We start from the raw sequence: 23,233 nt of genomic DNA on the forward strand, positions 1-23,233 counted from the left end.
TAAATCTAAAATTAACTGATTTAAAAATGCTCCTGCGTTACAAATTAACTTTGGATCATTCCAGCACAGTGACACATTTAAAAAAAGGGAAAATAATATCTTTCACAATCCCTTAAATATTTTTGTCCTAAATACAAAGTATTGTGTAACTCATGGCGAATGAACATTTTAAACCGTGTACAAAATATACAATTTGGCGCGTGTGCTTTTTAATTTGTTGATTTTTAATTTTGTTGACTATTTTAACCTCTTTATTATAAATTTGTATTTTGACGGCATCACTTGATTTGAAAGTGAAGTAAAAACCAAACTGCGAATTTCAAATGTGTTGATCTTCTGTAAGAGTCTTAATTGTTGTTTTTTAGTCCTTATTTAAGAGATATGTAAAATCATTTTTTGATCTCGAAATTACAGGCTATTAAAAATATCAGTTTAGTGTAATAACCGACATGGAAAAAAATGGCGTCGCAGTTTAACTTGGTAATGCACTAGGAGCAGTTAAAAATTTACTTCACAGATTACTCAATTTCACTTAGTAATAAAATGAAACATATTGCAAAAGGTACTCAAAATGGTGCCCCAAAGTTCAATAAATTTTGTAAAGCTTGTTTTCTGATGGATTATCTTATTCGTTAAAAAATAAACGCATTTCTCGGGCTTACCGACACTTCATTTCAACTCTTTCATTTTTAAAATATCTTAATTTAACATCCTGTAATGGACTAGTAATAAACGACGTCAGAAAATTCTCTTTTCGTAAGGCACGCATTTTGGGGCAAAATACGCAACGAAACGGTTTACAAAACCTTGTAAATTAGAACGAAAAATTCGAAGTATACAACGATTTTGAGAATTTGCTACTCTCAATTTGTACCGATCTCTGATAATTATAATTAAATAATTCATACTATAAATATTTAAAACTATAGTTATACTTATATGACTATAATTTTAAATATTTCCCCTCGTATTGTGAAAAACAGATTTACTTAAGAGGTCGCTTAATCATTTCGCGTATAAATTAAAGACCATCACCCGAAACTGCTTCTTAATGATAATTGCATTTCATTAATGTAATTTACGTAATAAAGTTGCCTTATTATTATATTTATTGCTGCAGGTTGGTTAATTATAATCACGAAAATTTTAGACTCGAATTTGGAAATAATGTTTTAGAAATGCATAAAGCATGTTGTGGCAACTAATCAAAATTAGGGGCGAATGATCGATATCGGTAAAATTGTATAGTTTTCTTACACCACAATGAATTTTTGTTGAATGGTTTAACTGGGAAAGAATTATCAATTAGACTATCATTGTGAATACATGGAACCCGAACAGCCTGCAAACATTTAAATATTCGATGCTTTGTAACAAGCTATCAGATTATTTTAAATTAGATCTCTTATCGCTTTCGATTGAAAATGGACAATGAAATAAAATATTATGACTCACTAGCATTTTCAAACATTTCTTTTCTTTAATGCGCTATGTATCAGATTTCTGCTTTTGGATCTGAAAATATCTACATGAATGTGCTTCAAATCCTAATTATTCTAGGCTTTAGATTCTAAAAGCCACCCTCATGAGGCTACATTATTAATTCCATATTTTCCTTATTAGTAGGGGACCTTGCCTGTGTTCATTCATCTTTTCGTTTTATTAAAAGGCACCACCTTATATAATTTTGTGTCAAGGTATTAGTTTTCAACAAATTGCCGGTAATGCAAAGTTACACACTCTCGCAAACATATTCCATACTTATTACACAACGGAGGCACGTTGTTTTAACAACTTGCAACCACCTGGTTGCGATTCCTTCAGGCTAAGATTAGCATTAGTTTCCCAAAGATCGTGTAATTGATAATGCCATTCAATGTGGTGCAGTCTATCATTAGCCGATTTAAATTTTTGTTTGCATAAGAAGAGTGCAGTGAACGTGTGTTTCTCAGGGGAAAGGAAATTGCGCTTTATTTTTTTGCTTGCCGTTTGAGAGAGACGATTTGTTGGGTTTGTAAAAAGTTATAAAAGTTGGAGCAAAAGTTATAAAACATACATATGGAAGTCTCTAAGAACTAAAACGACCATTTTAAAAATATCGGTATGCTTTGGGTTAAAATTAAAGCAACATAATTTAGTTGCAAGCTGTAATTATTAGGGTTTTAATGAAACTGATTAGTTTCCGAGTGTTTTTTGTTTTGTTGTTTTTCTTGATTATTCCCGATTCTGGAAATAAATATCAATATGTCGTTTATTAATCAATCACTCTTCGAGTGAAATCTTGCTGGTTCGATGGCAAGCGCAAAATATTGGAAAGATGCGGTATGGTTGTATCATGAAAAGTGCCCTTGACATCAACATAAATTAAATTAATATTTTTAAATATTGTCTGTTGACGTGAAACTGAGTCTAAAATCACGTAACGAGTCTTTCGGACGTCTAAGATATCACGGTACCATGGAAGTTGAAGAATTAAGTTCACATAAAAAATGTTGATCTTCGTAAATGTTGATTTGAAAATGAACGCTTTTGCGCAACTGAATACTCTTCAATAAAAAAATCCAACTTCCTAAGTAAAGAAAGTAGACACTTGAAAGAGGGACATTTAAATTTTGGCGCAAACTTGCACTTAAATGTATGATAATAAAATTTCGTGGATTTTGTGACAAATCCACCAAAATTTACTCGCACGTTGTTATAACTGAATCGAATTACAAATTTTCTATCCAATGATGTGAAAAGGAACTCTGTGGCTCAAATTTTTCTTGAGCAACGTCAAAAAAGACGGCGTCAGGTTTCAGTCGATCTTGCAATTAAAAAAAGCAGGCAAAACTACAAATCTTGACTTTTTTTGATAAAAAGCATGGAACTGGAACCCATATTTCCATATATGAAATGGTTCTTTGGCGACAAGCTTCAGATGAGCTTGATGTAAAAATACAAGACCAACTAACCCAAAATATTCCCAAAGTTTAAAAATTATTGAGGAAAGAACCAATAGCTCAATTGATACCAATTCCACCCTTCGAGTTAGTTGATGAGTATGGGACTAAAAGTTCTTCATGTGCATGGCAATTAGGGGCAAACTAATGCTAAGCTTACCGAAAGCTGCGAAATCTCACCTGGAAGGAAAGAAGAACATGTGTTTAATACATCAGGACATCTGTCCAAAGCCAAACTTAGTAGAAATCAGAAAAGTAAGGGAAATATAAATAATTCATAAAACTTCAGTTGCTTGTCGGAAAACTAAGCTCAGTTGAAGCTAAATATTTATAGATTAGAGATCATTCTTAGCAGGTTTCTGCACGCTGGCTCCCCATCCTTCTTTTTCTACCCATATATCTTTAAAAAATTCACTACATTTTTAGAAACTGCCGCACTTGCCATAAAGGCCCCATTGCTTCTATATTTCCCATCTAAGAACGTGATTAACACGACACAAAGGATTATCGACCGATATTGTCCACTGTCGGTAGCAAACTGAATATTCATACACATTTTCAAAAAAAAACTCCAGAATAAAGATGATTACTTAATAATTTATTGGCAGTTCGATTTTAGTTTGTTTATTAAAAAGTGCAAAAATCGTTCCAAGTGCCGATCTTTCACTAAGTTAATTTTAAATTTAGAGCCATTTATTTTTGTCTGAATTTCACTCAGCTGCAGCTATTAATGCACCACCGCAAATCTAAAATTAATAACCCAATTAATTTTGTTTTTCTAAACATATTGACTAAACAAAAAAACTGCGAAGAAATCACTTAAAAATTAAACTGTTGCTCAATTTTCGAGCGATGATAGAAGCCAACAACATTTTAACTAATAAAAAATTTCCTTTAAAAGTTCCGATTTCAAGAGTCATTCCGCTTCAAGCGCAATTCGAGGTGCGGCGCGATGAGTTGTAACTCGCCAACTCACAGAGCGGCATCAACTCAAAAGCGCAACTCAACACAGTGTCAGGCCTAGTCTTATTATGTTACGCCAGTTCAAGAACTGCTGCTGAGAAATTAAAGGGTAGAGCAACAATTTTGGCAATGGGTTTTAAAACAACCAAGAATCGACCAAAATGTTGGTCGCTCACTATTATTTAAGTATTATACTAAAAGTTTAGTTGTAAATAAACCCACAATCACAAAATAAACTAGCGCATGGTGATTGTCCCACAAAACTAGGCTCTGCCAAAAAAAATCGATTTTATCGAAATTTCTGTAGCTCGACAATGAAGTCTTTGCGGACCTACACGAATATTTATATTTTCTAGAACTTTTCACTTCTGTTTGGAGTAGATCGGTTATAACCGAGAGTTGGCATATGTATTCCGAACACCGCATGCAGAGATCAATTAAATGATAAAAAGTAGATTATAATTTAATAACAAGAACAAACGTATTGGTGCCAATATTCGGAATGTTGATCATGCAGTCTTTAGCAGTTATAGTTGTATGAAGTGGTTAATAAATTAATCTGAAGAATCGAGAGGTTCAAGAGACCGTGACATTTTGCACGCCTGTTATGACTAAAGTATTTTTGATATAGCAAAGTATTTCATTGAATTGTATGCTAATCTTTATGCAGGTGTATAAATAATGGATATTAATTATAGAGGCAGAGGACTTCTTGATCCGTTTATGAAGTCATTTATCATTATTTGCTTATAAGATCCTAGTCAGGTAAACAAGACATTTATAACTCCTGCAAAAGCGACAAATCATCCTAATGTGGATTCAAGTAAATAACTAAAAAATCGATGAATGTACGTTAAAATCAAATGTAGTATAGTGTTACCGTATTATGACAAATTTAGGTGATCACAGTCTACATTTTGGTAGTTGGGTTTTATAGAATACAAGATCAAGTAGAAAAAATGATAAGACAAACATTTATAAGACGTGTTTAAATTAAATTTTTCAACTCTTACTTGATCCTGACAGAGATAATTGAAATATGCATATACAGGATGTTTCATAAATATGCCGGCAACATTATAGGGATGGTAGGGGACAATTTTTTTGGGATAGTAGGGAACAAAATTATTTTAGATATATGTGGTACATGGAGGTAAAGAAATCTTTTGAAAAACTTGCAATTTTTCGAGATTTCGAGAGAATCTAACGAGATTTTTTTGTTTAGTTTCGAAAATTTCGAATATCTTTTATATCCACCGAAAATATGTCACTAATTCCTGTCTGCGTTCCAAATTTGAAATAAATACCTCCCTAAGAAATTCCAATATTTAGAACCGAAAAGAGATCATCTTCGTGTACTTGGGATTGGAATTATATGCGGCTATATACATACAGATGTTTAAATCAACGTTTCCACTTATTGTGAGTTCCTTAGTACTTACTTACTTAATGCCGTTGTATCCTAAATAGAGTATATTCTATAAATATATCAAATCACTCAGCGGTAGTAAGGGACAGCAAACCCAGCAGTTTTTGAGCTTCAAAGCGTTGAAAGTCGGTATTTAAAAAAAAACACATTTAAAAGTTTAATCTAAAGAAAAATTTGCAGAAATTTGCATTTTACGCGCTTTGTTTGGCGCAGCATATTTTAATAAAGCAATGAAGTGTGGTTTCGATGTCCCTTACGACCACGAAAAGTATGTCTGTTTATTTATGGAGGACCTACTTTTAACATAAAAAAATATTATCAGTAATTTTGTTTTGTTTTTTGCTTAGATAATGCAAGTGAGAACCAACACGAAACCAGTAAAATAAATACTTGAAGCGTTGATAAGCGCAGTAAACATTATTATGAGATTTTTGAACTTCTTTGTACAATATTCACATTTCTTGAGTTCAGTTGAACTTGAAAACAGCAAGTTCTTGAGTTTTATCAAATATCTAAGGTTTGCACACCGCTCTTAGATGTTGTTCTCGGTCCACTTCCTACAACTCATTGCACAATTAATCGAAAAGATCCGTTCTCCTATTTAACGGAAAAAACGATTCCTGTCAAAAAACCCACGATTGACCTTCCACAGTTGCAAAATCTTGTACCAAAGCGATATGAGCCACATGCAAATATTTCCCTAATAACGTGGGTTGTTCAAGTTGATACACCTTTACTACCGGTGTGTATTTTTTTCTTCGATGCTGAGTCGAATCTATAATTCGCACCACTGCCAAAGATTTATGTAAATGTGCTTTTTGCAGAACATGGTCCTGAAAGGAAGTGTATTTTATATTGTTGCCTACGGAAATGGTAACACCTACTGTTAGTACATAAAAATCTATCACTATATTTAAAAGATGTTAGCTGATGGCTTGCACATAGAATTCATATGTAAAAGATATTCAATAAGTTATGCAGATATACAATTTATATGTTAATATTGTGACATAATTTTTACTGCAGATATTCTAAACTTTCCACGAAATTAGCTCAAGCTTCCACTCATTAACTCCCCCTTAAAACAGATACGGAATGGCTCTTGTAAACATTTAGTACTAAATGTAATGGCAAATGAGTGAAGTTCAGCAGATTTAGAAATTCTAAACGTCAAGCTAATTGATATGTATGTATTCCGACAGACAAAATATAAATTACCGCGTACAAAACCTACTCTGTTTATTATTTTAACAGTTGCTAAAGAAGTCTTCAGTTGCATACATACAACATACAATTTAGGAAAAAAATAATACAAAAACATTATTTGCTAAGATCGAATAATTATTACTATTTTAAAAAGAAAACGTTTATTTTTTCAATCAATCAGCAATCAAAATCAATGCTAGTTTATTGGATGCAGCGAAAAATATATCGGTCTACAGTTTTTATTGTTCTAAGATTAGCATTTTGCGTATTATCTATTATTGACATGTTTGTAAGTATTAGGAAACCAAACCGAGTTCTACAATTTTGAAAATTTAAGTTATTAGAATTTTTAACTCATTCTCTGTCATCTTTAAAAATTAAGTTTTAAGTTGCTAATATATGAACTCCGAAAATTATCACTTTATATGAAACACCTACGTTTTGACGTAGGTTTTTGCATGTAATTACTTACATATGTTATTAATTTTATTTTAAATTATTTTTCTTACTATTAATTTTAATTTATTTTGGCGGGCTTTAACTTTTGAAATAACGCTTAGTATTGTTCGTACGTTATTGGCTATACATTTCACTTGTATACGTACTATTTTTGTACAGTTATACAGAAAAGGAGTAATCATAATAAATATCTTTCAACTCAACTTTTCCGCTATGGTCCGCATGAAAAAATTCCGATATTTCAGAAAGTACGAGACGCTCTTTGGGTAGTTATTGCGCGCACAATCGTTATTATACCATAGATGTACTTATCTAGATTGCATTAAGACAAAATTGATTTTAATTCCGTATTTCTTCGAACTCGAATTTCCTAATAGGAATAATAATGGGAAGATTGAGAGGCTAAGATAAACAATTCGGTTTGAAAGGTTTTGGCTTCATATACGGTTCGGGTCCTGCAGCAACTTCAACATTTCATTTTTACAATTAAATTTGTCTGAAATTGGTTAGGTTAATAAGGGTCATTATAAATTGACTGTTGCGTTTGTCGTAATGATTAATCATGATCGAACTTTTGGTAGAGTGAAATTGTATGCTGCTATATTGGGATGTTTTTGATGGGAAAGGTATGGAAATATACAGCTTGTCTTTGAGTATAGATATGAGTTATGCATGATAAATGAAAAATATTTTGAATGGAAAATTATTCCAATTTTTTGGTAATTTCTACCACGGATTTAGATTATCGTCTGTGATAACGAAAATATATCTAGTTAACAATTGAAACAAAAATTTAGTTTAAAGTTTGAAAGCTGTTCCATTTTATCTATGGTACGCAATAGAATAATATATGAAGATATATACATTCCTATTATCTTTAAGGAAGTTGTTTTATGATTATTTGTTCGACTCAAACAGTAAAAACACATAATCAGGACCAAAATAAATTTTCAAGTGACTCTCATGTAGTCGGTGTCATTCAACTTTAAACCACATTCGAGTAATTTTGACATAAAATTGTGCATTTGTTGTAATGCGTCGGGTCAAGCTCGTGTATACGTATTATGGATCACGTATATTTTTAACTGTACAATAGTCAATAGAAATTAGACCCTGTTAATATTTAATAGTAGCTATATAAAATTTGAAATCTTCATCTTTCAGCTGCTGAGGCAAGTAAATAGTTTGTTATATGTTTTCATGCGCAATTCTTAGATCTCATAAGAAGCCAATTGGATTTTAAAGTCACTATATGTTTTTTTTTTAATTTCCTACTCACAGAAGTTACCCAAAAATACATGGTTTACATTTTCTTTATATTTATAGATTACCTAAATCATCATCAGAGTATAATGTTGCTTATTATAAAATAAAGGCATTTTGTATATTTTATAATATAGTTATGATATTTTGTATTTCAACTGGAAACCTACATTCGATTTATATTTTATGTTGTAACTTTCAATGTAATCAAAAATAATTATTAATATCCTCATTTTAATTGGCACGTAGGCTTATATTAATTGTTTTATGTTAATACGTAACTTTCAACTGCTCGTTTTACAGCAGGGTATTTAAATTAATTCCAATCAACTATATTTTGCTACAAAAAACAATGAACGTCAGACACATTTTCATCGTTTAAAACGATTTACTACTAATAATTTTTTTCGAGGAACGCATACTTTAGTTCATACATTTTGATAGTTTTGATTAATTATCATATAATACAATGTACATATCTAATAGCGTCGTTAACACTGGCCGACCTTCATTTAAAGAAATGGCATAAACTATTACTTGTTGAGATATTATGTCATTAGCAGTGTACAACAGCATTTTAGTATTCAGGGTTTGGCATGTTAATATTGCGGTAATCTCAAAAAGAAAGTTTTTCATTGCAAAAACAATTATTTTTTTGTTACGCAAATGTGGTATAATACATACCTATGTATTTCTTCTAACTCATCTTTATAAATAATTAGTGACTGTTATGCAATAAGTTACAATTGCAGCAAAAAATGCAATCTTGCATTGTAGTTTTTAATAATCTCGTTGGATTAATGGGACCAGTTCATATACCTACTGTCTCGGAACTGTACAGTTGCTATACCTACTCCCTTACAATTTTACAGTTTAAATTTTTTTCGGCTAATAAGCATCTTGGGTCCGAACTACCGTATAAATCAATACAGTTATGAGTTTTCGCTTTTTGAACTAATCCTCTGCAAATTTGGGAGCAGTTTTAACATATTCCGGTCTTGAACTTATGGCCAAGTGAGATGCTTTATTCATAAATTGCCAATGCGGCTTAAATGTTAAAAAAATATTGCATTCCAGCCTCCGCAAATGTTTTAAATTCCACAACAGTTAAGCAACATTATCTGCTTGAGCTGTCAAAAATGCAACAACGTTCCAGACCAGAGTATTAATGTGAAATCATAAGGCACTAATGGACGGGTTTGAATAACAATGCCGAGTACTAAATAATACATGCTCCGATAACAAGCAACTAATAACGGCCGATTTACACATTTAATATTACATTATTTTAACGCCCACTCGTACGCAAAGGACACCTGATTGTACGCACAAGTAATAACTTAAAACATGTTTTTTATTAGGCGGTATGAGAATATAAAGGGATCATTTCATTATTTTTTATCTTAAAAAAATAACTTATGATTTGTGGATGTTTCAGGAATACAAATTATACTGTATATTTTGCAGCGAAAAGTTTATGTTTAAGTATGTTAAGAATCATAAATATAAAAAAATATATAGTCTGGCTTTAACTAAATTTAGCAACAAAAGTGCGCCTATTTCTCTGTAAAGAAAATAGAACACTCGTTATCAATTCGTAATAAAAGACGTGAGAATATTCGGAAATTACGGAATTTTGAACAAAAATACCGGACCGAAAGGTATATTAAAAATATTGAGAGATAAAAGCACTCGTGATCAGTTCGTAGCAGAAAATGTGAGGAAATAGTGTCTTTTCATCAGGCACTAAAGTTTAAGGCAACATAGCTAACGAAAAGGTTTTAAAATTATAGATCGGCCTCAACGTGATAGAACTTATTTACGGAACCATATTTTCGAAGCAAGTAATTCTAGTACCTTAAATGTGTATTTACTTTTTGACCTGATTTTTTAAGTCATAAACTCTAACAAGTGTTGCACTTTACAAACTATAAATAAAATCAACATTAAGAGCTCATACTGTTATGCTGACTATATGCATGCTATGTCTTCTACAAATAAGGTTTAACGGATATAACGCCATAACGCATTAGGATTCCATATCATGCGCGTTTATTTTTTCGATAAGTAAAGGCACGTAGAACAGACTGGAAAAAATATCTTTATAGGTTTTCAGTAGGGTGTTCACATGAGAATGTGTCCGGCGGAAACCGTAGATAGACAAGCATGTTATTGCTTACCCAATGTAATTGAAATTTTAAGCACACCCAACATAATAGTGAGAAATTCCAACATTTTTGCCTATTAAACAACACTACACTGAACTACCCAGGCTAAAACAAATTTTACTAAGTATATTAGTTTTAAAATAAATATTGAAACTTTGAGATGCATATTATTCCTAATACAATTTAAAACATTTTTTGAACAGCTTCATTTTGGGTTAATTGGAATATCTCATCAGATAGTTTGTAAGTTTGTTGATGTTGTTGTAAAGTAACTGTAAATTTTAACAGCAAATATAGATACGTTAAATACATAATACATACGTTTTATATTAGCTTGAGGTTCTTGCATTGTAATCTAATTAACAATAAAACGTAGTTTGTTTAAGCAAATATACACTTGCTTTCCTCGTGATTAACTTTGTAAAAATCATTGCACGATGAGTTCATGCAAGAATTTCCTATTTCCCTGTGAACTTTTTACTAAGTATTCCTTATATGACATTACATTCCTGTACTAAATTGTTTGACATTTATTGGTGTTCGATTAAGTTCCACATCTAATAAGGAGTCTATGCATATATGCATGATCTTTTTTAAACGTTCTAGTTAACAAAATATTCTACTTCATTATACTTTGAAATATAACGCTGATGGTTAGTCCAATCGATTATGCGGATTATGAATTGTTCCTAAAAAGGATTAAACAATTTAATTTGGCATGTGGAAACCGGTTCAATAATTTGCTGAGGTAATAAAAGATTAAATCAGTAGAATAATATTGATGCCTTTAAATAAATAGTGCGTTTTAGCGTATCCATATTGTCTTTATTCTTACGTGTAAGTTTTATGGTGTTCTGTTCTATCTCCTGATTTATTATTTCATTTTCTATTGAATTATTATTGAAAAAATGGTTCAATAATTTTCCACCAAACATGCCTATAATTAACTGGCTTGTAAGTTACTTCTGTGGATAATTAATATTTACCATGATTTTGCCACACTGAATCCGTTATTTGTGACTTCTATTTTTATTTCTCTCAATCTCTTCATGCCATTAAGATCTATAGTTTTCCCATTTTAATGTATTTCCGTTTTAAAATAGACCGAGGTATGCGGTTCAAAGGCTTTTCTAAATTTAACCATATTAATTACGGAAGGGGTGTCACTTTCTAAAATTAAATCATTTTTTTACGAATCCAATATAATTTTTCCGAATTCGAGTAAAATATTAATAATTAATGTGCTAGGGTTTGAAAACCTTAATATCATTTGCATAAACGTACAAAAACTTTTAACTTAACTAAAGTTCAATATGTATTTTCTAAAAATATTTTTTGTTTTGATAAAATTGCTTAGCAGTTTCATTACTGAAAACTCACCCATGACTAAGCAATATCCTATTACCTTTAATTTTCTCGTTAAATGCACCATGAAGTAATTGGTCACTTTAGCTACGCTTTGTCGTTAAAACTAATTAATAATTTCTTGTTCACTTATTTGCTAGAATTAGTGTTTGATTAGCGGGTAGCAACTTATATCCAAAGAGAACTAAAATTATTGATTACATACAAGAATAGTAGAAGCAATGTGCATAAAACGGTTACTATGAAAATTACATGCTGTCTTTTTAATAGTTTTAGCAATTCACGTGGAGGAATTTTATTGTGGTAGAGTATAAATTTATGCACTTTCATTAGATCGAGGTTTTTTTTTAAATAGACAAAGTCGCTTAAACTCCTAAATCAGGTTATTTAAAATTTATTATGTGGACTAGTCTGTTTATTTGATACAAGGTGTGCAGGGGCAACCACATCTTAAAACTGCCTTCTAAATGTTACTTTAGTTGTTGCAATTTAGCCTAGATTTAGATCAGAAGTATCACTACAATTTGTAGATTTCATCTGCAATTCTTACGCTCTTCAACTTGCAGCTGCCGATTGGGCCTACAACCGTAGCTGAAGCCTACAATTCATTCGCTATATTTGAAGCATAAATCCACTAAAATTTATGTTTAAAATTTCAACAACCATTATATTTTCGTGAGTTTTTATATGCATATTTATATGAAGAATGTTTTTATTATTTGGTCACACGTACCAACGGAAATCATTCATGTTATATCGGTTTTTGAATTTTACAGGGCGTTTTTTTAAGTATGAAAATTTGAGGGTTTGTTTTTACATCGAAAATTAATACCAGATTTTTTCAGCCACATTTTCAAAAAAATGTCCACACCTACAACATTTTATCCTGTGAAATCAAACCAAGAAAATTCAAAAGTATTTGTAGATCATTAAGGAACAGCCTGTATAAATTGTCAACCTTTATACATATTCCTAAATACATTTTATATACATTTAAATAAGCAATTTGACTTTTCCGTAATTCTTTACGTTCAAATAGTTCAGCAAAGTGCAACATATTATTTAAAATACTAATTACTCAACGGAACTATTTGAAAATTAAGTAACGTTACTGTGTTCCAATCAAATTAATAATATACTATTTATAATAGAGCATGTCTCAATTATACAGCGTCGTTTCAAATGAAAAGTTACTATTTTTAATTTATATTTTAGTAATAATAATTCTTTCAGATTTTTAGATTTTAGAAAGGGTATTCATAGTTCTCTCTGCAAGTAGTCATGCACTTCTATACTTGAATTAATTTTATTTGAGCAAGCGATAAAAGAATAGAAGTCTGCAATTTGGAAACTTCAATACATTCAGTATTTTACTGGACTACTTTTGTGGTAATCTGAAATTAATAATTATGATTTCAGTCGCTCTTGATATTTACCAGCAAAAAGGAAAATTATTTCACATGTTTTCGGGAGTTGAAGCTATGAGTTCACTTCATGTCATGCTGTACGATTTATACCTAGTCTAGATAATAATCCGGACTTAACATTATAAATTCTAAGATTATAAAATTTTTAGAGATTAAAAAATTGCACAATAAGTGTCTTCAAAGTGTGAGAACCAAATAGTGATATACTACATACATATTTTAAATTTAAAGTTAGTGGTTTATGTCACTAGCCATCCTGCTAGCTGCTAAAACTACCAGAAGTTAAAATTCCAACTGTGCGCGAGCCTCGCTTAGTAATTCCGACCGATAGATACGTTTCTCATTGGCTTTTCGTCGTTTGAATTGCTTGACAGTAAAGTTGGGTGTTCACGTGCGTCAGTTTAGTTTTTTAAATTTTTTCTTGAAACGGTGCCGTTTTTGTTGATGTGTGAAAGTGCGTCGAGCCGTTGATAATTTCGAGTGCTGTTTTTCCATACACTGAAATAATTGGAGTGACGATTCGGATACAAAAAATTGTGTTATATTTTGATGTTTCTCGGAAGTGAGACCTAATTTGAATAATCTTGATGTTGGTGTTGAGTATTTTGCAGGAATTTTATATCAATCATAATATGAAATTAAATCTTTCATAATTAAGTAGAGAAACATGGATGAAAATGCAGTTATTTCATAATGAGAGAAAACTGATACGTACTTAACATTTATTTAACTGTTTGGTTACATTTAAGTTTTTTTGAATATATCTGGATTAAATATTAAAATAAATACATTTTACCCTATACGTAATATAAACCTTTTAAGGTTTACTCGCAAAATTGCAAAGTCTAAGTGAAAGCTTTTAATAACGAAATGTGAGAATTTAAAAAAATATATACAATTCTGTTTATCTGGATATTTTACATCAAAGTTCTGCCGTAGTGGAAATTCTTTCTCGTGGTCTATATTACGAATCGATATATTAGTATACATTTAATAATAATAATGCTAGCTGATATAGTTTTTATTAAATTACGACAATTATTTAAATTTTCAATAAAATAGCGATTCGCTATCAATTCATAATAAAAGCGTGACAAAATTTTATTTATTTCAGCTCTCCATACTTTGAATTGAGAGCTGCTGTAAAAAACATTTATGCATCCACTAATTGTTCACTGGTTTCTTACTTACTCAGTCTGCGTTATAAAATGGCAGTGTAATAAGGTTTTGTCAATTTTGGCCGAATAAATATTTTATATAAGAACATTTTTTTTGCAAGTATTGGAAGCAATAAAATTGTCATCGTCATAATCACAGCTAGTTGATCTGTGATGTCCGTACAAGCTCTTCAGATATGTTTATTTAACATTTCACTACGGAAAATCGCCTTGAAAGAAATGCAAATCCATAAATCAACATTGCTAGTTGCATCATAATAAATCACGATTCTTATAGTTATGTCTGTTGGGCAACTGTTAACAATAGCATAAGTTAAGTTGGCGTTTCTGTTTCATTTGGTAGACTTTCATTTATTAATTCATCAATTAATACCACAGCGAAAATAATTTAATTTTCTTAATATATCACTGTGAGGAGCAAAGTTCAAAATAATTTATGGCACTTTTCGAATTTATTTATGAATTGTACTTGAGCGTTATGTTTGTTTGGAAATTTAAGAGTTTTGCAATATTGACAATACCAATGCGACCCCTTTTCCCAGATACCGTGATCATTTCCCCACATTATAACTACATTATTGCCTAATAATTGAAATTTCTCTGTGGTAGACATTTTATCTTTTAAGCACACTTGAAACCCATGTTTCACACCTCTTTTCCTTTAAAAGCTACAAGCTTTAAAGTACATTTGTTTGCTTTGCCTCAAGATTATTGTTTCTTTTAAATCTATAGTACTGAATTAAAATATTTCAAGACTAAATTTTATTTTCCCTTATGTTGCATTTAAGTATTTTATAATTGAAATCAGTGACAATGAAACAAACACATTATTTATACCAGAACTTTTTGTCTCATTTATGAATGTGCGATAATTGGACTGAATCAAAATTTATTAATAAATGTCCATTCATAATTGATTATTTTAATTAAAATCAAGAACAGTATTTCGCCCATTGACTGACTACTGAACCAGTTGCAGACCTTACCTAAAAATAAATTATAACGTGTGGGCTGTAAATTTTTACTATATTTCATTTACAATTTTAATAACTAATACTGTCGTTCTGTATTAATAAAACGGTGTGGGATTTTAGCTATGGAAATTGCATTTTATTGCACACCTAACATTTAATATTCTCTTCATAATTAATTTTCGTTTCCTACTTAGCTTTTGTTAGGGTCTTCCGTAGGAGCTAAAACAATTGGAGAGTAATTAGAATTGAAGGCGACGAGTGCCCATATTGAAAAGATAAAAGCATTCTTGTTTCAACTGTACATTTAGTGTGGATCTATGAGAACAATTTTTTATGCTTTATTTGGCTATTTACTGATATTGTAAAATTTCGTTCAGTGTATAACCGGATGCTTTTTACAATGAAGAAATATGTGTTTTTTCCAAGCAAATCAGTAATAAAAAAAAAATAAATATATTAAAAGCAAATGATTGCGACTAAGAAATCGTTTCTTATGAGTGTATTTTACTTCCATTTTTTAAATTTCGTTCTATATCCATATTTTGAAATCTTCTAAAACAACTAAAATAATTTTTAAATAGGAAACTGCACGCGCGTAATTAAATTTGCTTTTCAAGGAGAGTTTCGTTCAATCGTGAATATACCTTTTTGTATTTAATATTGCAATATTAAATGTATTTGATGAACATTTCCCTTTCTGATAATACACATTTTAGCTGCTTGCTATGTGAAGAGATTTAACACCACTTAATTCGCAATATCGTAGCAACAATAGTTTATCTATCCTGTTCTTGTCAGATACTTTAAATAAAATAATGTAGCAGCAAACTGTTTGAAGATTATTGTTAGATAGTTATTGTCTTTAAAAAGTTGTATATGTTTCAAACAGGGACTTTGCAATTGAAACCTTTTTTTAGGATTAAAGCATTTTTGCATATGAATTATATATTTTTCTAAACTTCACACTTTGTCAGTTTCATGTATAATCGACAGCTTAAACTTGATCTATTTTCACGCGTTTTCCAGTCTCCCAGTGCCCAGAATATGGATTTCAATTTTAGAAAAGAAAATCTGCTTTTATCCATGAAATTATTTAGAAAGATTCAAAGAATCGGGTTTTAGTTGTTTGACATTTTTCTGAATACTTTGCAAGTGTAATATCTGAAGAATAAATCGCAGCAAATGCAATAAAACCGGCTGATAAATTATTAAGCATTTTACCTCTGCTGTCCACATTACACCTTCTCGATAATAATTTAGACCATATGTTCCAAAGTTAAGTCACACCGGCACCGACCTTGACAACTTGTGCAATTCATTATTCACCATGGAAGAGCCAAGCTCTCACATTCATTATCTTCATAATATGGAAGAAGGTGTACAGTCTGGCGTCTATTAGACCTGACACACTTTTTAGTGTCATGTTATATTCGGCAATCAATTACAACTAACAAAGTAATATTAAGATTTTATTTGTGAAACGACACAATTTATTTCTTGATCGGCTTCAGACCAAATGTGGTTCAACAGGCCACATTTTGCGCAAGTGATAATGATAAATATTTAAGAAGTGGTGCATTCAAAAGCCGTGATTTCATACCAATCATTATAGGGATTCCAATTAAGACAGTAATTAATCAATAAATTATATGAAATGCACCTTGAAATTGTTAAATCTTGATAAATTGCGGTTTAAACTTTATTGCCACATCTTTTTATTTACGCAAAATAAAATATTTTATAAATTGTAAATTGTATAACTGATTGCAGCTAGCAATTTATTTTCTCTTTGGGTTATCTAGTCCAATTATTTTTCTGTCTGTTCGTGTTTTTGTACAAATTCTATACTTCAGATAACGTCCGTACAGAGTCGGAAATGAAAGAATGCAAAATTTCTGAAAGTTTGACATGCTTTGTTGTTTGTGCATAAAAGGCAGTGGATAGTTTTTTGACAGTCCACAGAAAGATAGATCTCATATCTCGAAATAGTTTTTGACTTTTTAAATTAAATAAACTGACTTTTTTGTGTCGAAGTGATAACATTTTTACTCATGTGCATTGGGATTTTCGATTGGATTCGAGCTCATGTTGAAGTTAAAAGATAGAAAATACAGGGTTCCATAAAGTGCGGCAAATCTGAACTCAAGTTTGAAATTCTGCCAAACTTTCAATTATTTCATTTTTCTCTTACGTCACCAAAAAGTTTTAGCTTCAACTAAAGCCTAGCTAAACTCAAGGAAAATATGATCCTGCAAGGTAAATCATTGCAAGACCAAAAAGTTGATTTTTCGAGATCACCCTGCAAATAAAGAAGAGAACATTAAAAACAGTTTGAGATATGAGGTCTATCTTTGGCAATTTAGTGTTAAAATCCCAACGTGTTAGAACGATTTTTCGTTTAACTGAGAACATGCCGAACTTTTAGAAAATTCGAATTTTTTTATTTCCTACTTTTTAGGAACTTTATATGAAGGACTTTTTAAATTGTTTGCAAAAAGTCTGAATGATAGAAAAAGGATAGGGATTTAACAGAGAAAACACGCGTTTTCAACAGAAAAAGCAAAAGGATAAGTCAGAAAAAGGATAAGTTAACCAGAAATCTAATAGCTCGCAGCAGTAAGATTAATTCGGTCATTCAGTCCTAAAATAAGAGCAAATTTGGCCGTGTAACGTTATTTTGTTGACCACTTTAGATCTGTAGATACACTTTTAATTAACTTTAAAACGTTGTCGTAATTTTCCAGAACTAAGTACATGATGGGTATTATGGCTAAGTTACTCCTACCGACAACCTCACAATATCTTGCAAAGGAAATAAATATACTTAAAACTTCTTTGTATAAACCTTGTTTATCAGTTGAAAACAGCGTCTAGAAATAAGGAGTTGGAAACGAACAGTAAAACCATCAATGAAATACATGAATGAAATCAACGGACATCAAGTCAACCACATCAATGAAAGCTTGATTCCATGTGTGCTTAATTGATTTCGATATGGAAATATGTATTTTATTATTATGCCATAAATTGTTAATACACGTTATACGAGTTATTTGAATGTTATCCTCTAAACGGTTGTTTCAGAACCAATTTTCAAATTTAATTTTGGCTGGAACCGCATTCACTAGAGTAGAATTTGAAAAACTTGTTCAATGAGAGGTCATACCAGTTTGAGAATTACCGTTATTTGCATATTGAGAAATATGCATAAAATGACAAAGGTATGCGTCCATGGCAAAAGGGCCAATATTGGAATATCGGAAATCCTAAAAGCTGAGAGTAGTTGGTTAAATGCCACATGAATTGGATAATTGAAAAGAAGCATAAAGTAGTGCTTGGGGGCGACTGATCTTTTGTAAAAACTGTCAGAATTCCTGAGTTAAGCAAGACTAATTGCTTTCGGGTTTTTTTAAACGAAAAACTATTTATTAATGGCAAGGAATCAAATTAACTAAACTTTCTTTTAGCTGTTATATCGACGGAAATGCTACTTTACAATCTTTTTACATTGACTTTTCGTTTACGAGAAATATAAAATCAAACTTATATATATATTTTTTGTGACTGCAACTTTTTTATTAATTTGATATTCATGTTTAACAAATTAAGATTTTGTTATGTTTATAAATTCCTAAAAAATAACGCTGAGAACGTAGGGGGTCTAGAAAAACAGGTGAATACCAAAGTGTGTTTGTGGCGCTGATTCTTTACTTCTGTATTGCAATGAATTTAAGTATTTTTATTTCAACCCATTATCCACCAATTTGTTGGGTTTTATCCCAGCATTCATTTTAACACAAAAGAACTTAAACACTTACCAAATGTATTATTTTCTAGTTTAAAATAATCTCCTTATTTGGCAACGTTGACTCAGTGTATTTGTTTTTAATAAAGTATAGTTGCAAAGGTCCACGAAATACCAAATATGCGAACTGAAAGTTTATTCTAAAGTTCTTAATTCACAGCAACACTTGTTGTCATTGAAAACAGCAAACAACTTATTCCAATAAATTTTCAATGTCACAGTTTCATGGATACTCACGGTTCTTCATTAATACATTAATCTGTAGTGAATCCGCCACTCTCTAGTAAATACTACGGGTTTTCTCTAAAATACTCAACACTATATGTCAGGTATTTATTGAAAATTGAATCAATTTGAAACTTTTTGTTTCAAAAGTTGTGGATAATAAAAGTGTGAATGCTTAGCGATATTAGGATCTATGAAGCGTATTTGTCAAGCTTCGAATTAGACTATTCAAATTCTTCAAGAGTGCGAAGATCATGTTGAACTTTGCTTCAACTTTTGTGAACTCATTGAGAAACAGTGACGTGTTATCACCTACACCAAAGAAACGAACTATCCAGCATACTGGATGTAAAGGATCAGCTCATGGCCATGGAAGTTATAACTCTTTGGAGACATCTGGTCCGCATGGTTCTTTTGAGAGGACGCCCTCTACTAGAAGAAACGGGTGTTCGGTTCAAGTGGCAAATGCAGAACCCAAAAAATCCATATTAAATGGATCCGAGCGGGTTTCTGAATCTGATTCGTTGGAGTCTGGGCAGAAAACACCAAAACCCAGCCCGTTTCAAAGAACTTCATCAATGAGAAGTTCAAAAGGTAAGCTGGCGAAAAAGCCGCCAGTTCCAGTACTCAAACCAAAAACAGCGAGCATCAGTTCGGAGAACTTTAGTGAATCGGATTCCATTGATTCGTCGGATAACAAAACGAAAAGTTCGGAGGAAAACTCGAAGAAACATAACGACGTTTGCTCACGATTGTACAGCAGTGGAACGAAAGCTTCTGAAGCAAAGACAGCGAAAATGAGACATTTAGATATTTTCGACGTAGACGAAGCCAGTTGGATGGGAGGTCTCAGGAAAGTTGCAGACGAATCACATATGAATAGTTTGAAGAAGAAAATTACCAACTTAACGAGTGAGGCGGACAATCCATTTTCAAGATCGCGGAATGGTTCCATTCGAAGAAGTGGAAAAGTAGAAAATCTATCAAAGAGTGACCAAAATAGTCAAACGCCGAAAGTACCTCCGCGAAATTTTCTTCGCAAAAGCTTTCGAAGGAATAAAGTAAAGTGTGTGGATTATGGTGATATTGCTCTTATGAGTGCGGACAGAAAGACCATGGGATTTTTTTACCTGGGTGACAAAGTCAATTGCTTGAAGAATTTAGAAGAATTTAACAAAAATTCTGAAAATATCGAGGTGAGTCCATTCGTTTTAATCTTAGATAAATTTAATTTTTATTTTAACTGACATCATTAGTTGCATTAGCTCATTGGTTCGTATGAAATGATACATTTTAGGAGAAATTTTTGGCCAAGGCCAGTATTAGCAAGCTTTATATCTGCAGTCTTGTCTTGTACAAAATAAGTCCATTTCTGACATTTAGAATTATCTGAATTTAGTTGGTTTTGATAATGATTAAATTGAAACATGTTGATGACCATCTCTGTTATTAAACGATGACGATAGTTATATAACAATTATTAATTGTGTTGTTACAAATTCTATGTCATCACAGTTTAATAGAGCAAAATTTGTAAAAAATACTTAAAATAATAACGATTCTTACCCAAGATATTCAGCAGAAGAAATGTAAAAAGCTATTCATTTATTATATAATAATAAATAGTATGTTATATTTTTGTGCTACTATATCTGTTTATTTTGAAAAGCTAAAACCACATAATTGAGAGACTTTCATGCTTTTTAAAACCATATTTTTATTTTTTTTTGATACGGCGTTTTGGTTTTTAAATATTCAACTTATATTTTTAGCTTTATTCTTAAGAATATTTCTTTTATTTCAACGGGAAGCTGCTAAATATCTGCTATAAGAAATTACGTAAAGCGAGTTATTCGTTTACGACGAACGAAATCCATCAAAAATGCAAAATTGTAATAAAAAAGTCAAATTGAATGTGTGAACAAATAAATGTCTTTCACAAAAGCTGAAAAAGTACCTCAGTATTGTTATATGGGGTTTCAAAATAAGCAAGAATCAGAACAAAAATAAAATGTTACTGTTCTGATCTTTTGCACATTTCTGTCTTCAGCTCTCATCGAAATTAATTTGAAATAACATTAGCTTAATCAAAATTGCTGTAAAAATACAATTATGTTCTTCTTTATTTTTGAGCAGATTTTTCGGCGTCAATTTCTTTAATTCGAGAATTCTGGAAAGTCGACATGTACCATGTGCAATTGAATTAATTAAAAAGCAAGGACGAATTTATAATAAAAGATAAAAAATAAGAATTTAATATCGATTTCGAGATAAAAAGTTGATTGGTTTCTCTTCTTATTAATAATCAAAAAGCGTTGATTGTCGACCAAATGCATTAGTTCTAATTACAATTTTAGGAAGTGTAATTGGAATGAGACATTGCAGGAAATACTGTAAATTGAATTGGCAAATTTGTCCAATTCACACTTTTTGGTATGTTTGCTTCATATGTCTGTTCATTATATAATATCAGGTCAACAATATTGACCGTTAAAATCGGTACCAGTTTAGCTGGTTGGAATGAAAAAATAATAAATATTCCATGTCACATTCTGCAGAAGAATTAATGTTAATCGTGGCGACTACTGGATATTAAGTGAACACAATCCTTTTACTCTTGTCTGCTGAAACATAAACATCATTAGTATGAACGCTATAACTTTTTAATGATTTTCCTTTTCTCAATTTGCATTAAATGGTTGTTATTACTCAAACTGAATATGGGCATGAATTTCTTGTGCTGTTAACATTGTCGGGCCATTCAATCTGACTGTCAAAAGATGCTAATTATAATGTTTCTTGTTTATTTTTGAATGTCAGACGAAAATGTGAACGAGATAAATCAGGTGCGATTGTACATTTATCGGATTTGAATCTTACCCAAAAGGAATGATTCCGAGAAAGTAACTCTTTTAAGCGAACGGCAAGGCATCTATAAAATGCGACGCTTTTGGGTATTAAACACACTTCTTTATGGGTTCGTTTTCTTCTTAACATAGTTTCCTATTCCTATAAATAGCGATCTTCAAGGTCCCACAGCATACATATGTACTTCTTTTTCACTTTCGGAAGTCTTAATTAGATACGTGAGCTGTTTTACAAATTACCCACATTGAATTACGTTATAAGAAGACAGAATTGTTTATGATAATTTGGTATGTTTAACTTATTATGTAAATACGCACAATCGGCTGATAGAAGATTCTCAACAGACAAATTCATCCGACCGTTTGTATGGCTTTGTCAATTATGACTGAATTCCAATTGTCTAACGTAATAGAAACCGACAATTTTCAATTATAGAAATTTAACGTTTATTGCTATTTTTAATAAGCAATCTTCAAAAACTAAATGAAATTGATGAAAGAGCCGGATGAGTAAGAAGGTAAGATTGCTCCGCTAAAAACGCTCTACCGAGTGTGGTTTATTTACAATATATCCATGCTTCTAAAATCTTACATAGGTATGGCATTTAATGACTTCCGTGTTTTTGATCCTGATAACAAAATTACACAAAAATGGAGTCTGATAGTAACTGTATTTTTTCTAACCCACATACATTTTTATTGTTTGGATTAAACCGTTTTTAGGAGCACTGTAGGGAAATGATTTCCATATACACCATTCTGATTTTAATCTTCAACAATTAAAGTCTTTTTCGTGTTTTGTATTTTTAGCAACATAATTCAACAAGATTATTCTTATTGTTTTATCTGTTAGGATTATGAACTGTATTTGGAAATTTAGTGCGATATATCGGATGAATATGTTTAAATTACTCATCACCTTTTAGGATCTTTTTCAAACGAATCTTTTGTCATATAAAAGC

At 31.1% G+C, this 23,233-nt stretch overlaps 1 protein-coding gene across 3 annotated transcripts in view; it reads left to right on the forward strand.

Annotated features, from left to right (window-relative positions):
• The window catches only part of LOC109537778 (unconventional myosin-XVIIIa), a 158,599-nt gene that overhangs the window by 52,646 nt on the left and 82,720 nt on the right, over window positions 1-23,233 (forward strand). Inside the window, exons 1-2 of one of the 3 annotated variants that reach the window (XM_019904659.2) lie at window positions 13,557-13,784; window positions 19,555-20,600. The exons of 1 other annotated variant lie outside the window; for it this stretch is intronic. In XM_019904659.2, the coding sequence (XP_019760218.2) occupies window positions 19,659-20,600 (942 nt within the window). In that variant the 5' untranslated portion in view covers window positions 13,557-13,784; window positions 19,555-19,658. Of the gene's footprint in view, window positions 1-13,556; window positions 13,785-19,554; window positions 20,601-23,233 lie in introns of those variants that run through there. One more of the 3 variants, XM_019904658.2, reaches the window with a different exon arrangement.

Source organism: Dendroctonus ponderosae, unplaced genomic scaffold, assembly GCF_020466585.1.
Source record: "Dendroctonus ponderosae isolate FM_Combo_2020 unplaced genomic scaffold, Dpon_F_20191213v2 Dpon_F_20191213_4, whole genome shotgun sequence".
Lineage (NCBI taxonomy): Eukaryota > Metazoa > Arthropoda > Insecta > Coleoptera > Curculionidae > Dendroctonus > Dendroctonus ponderosae.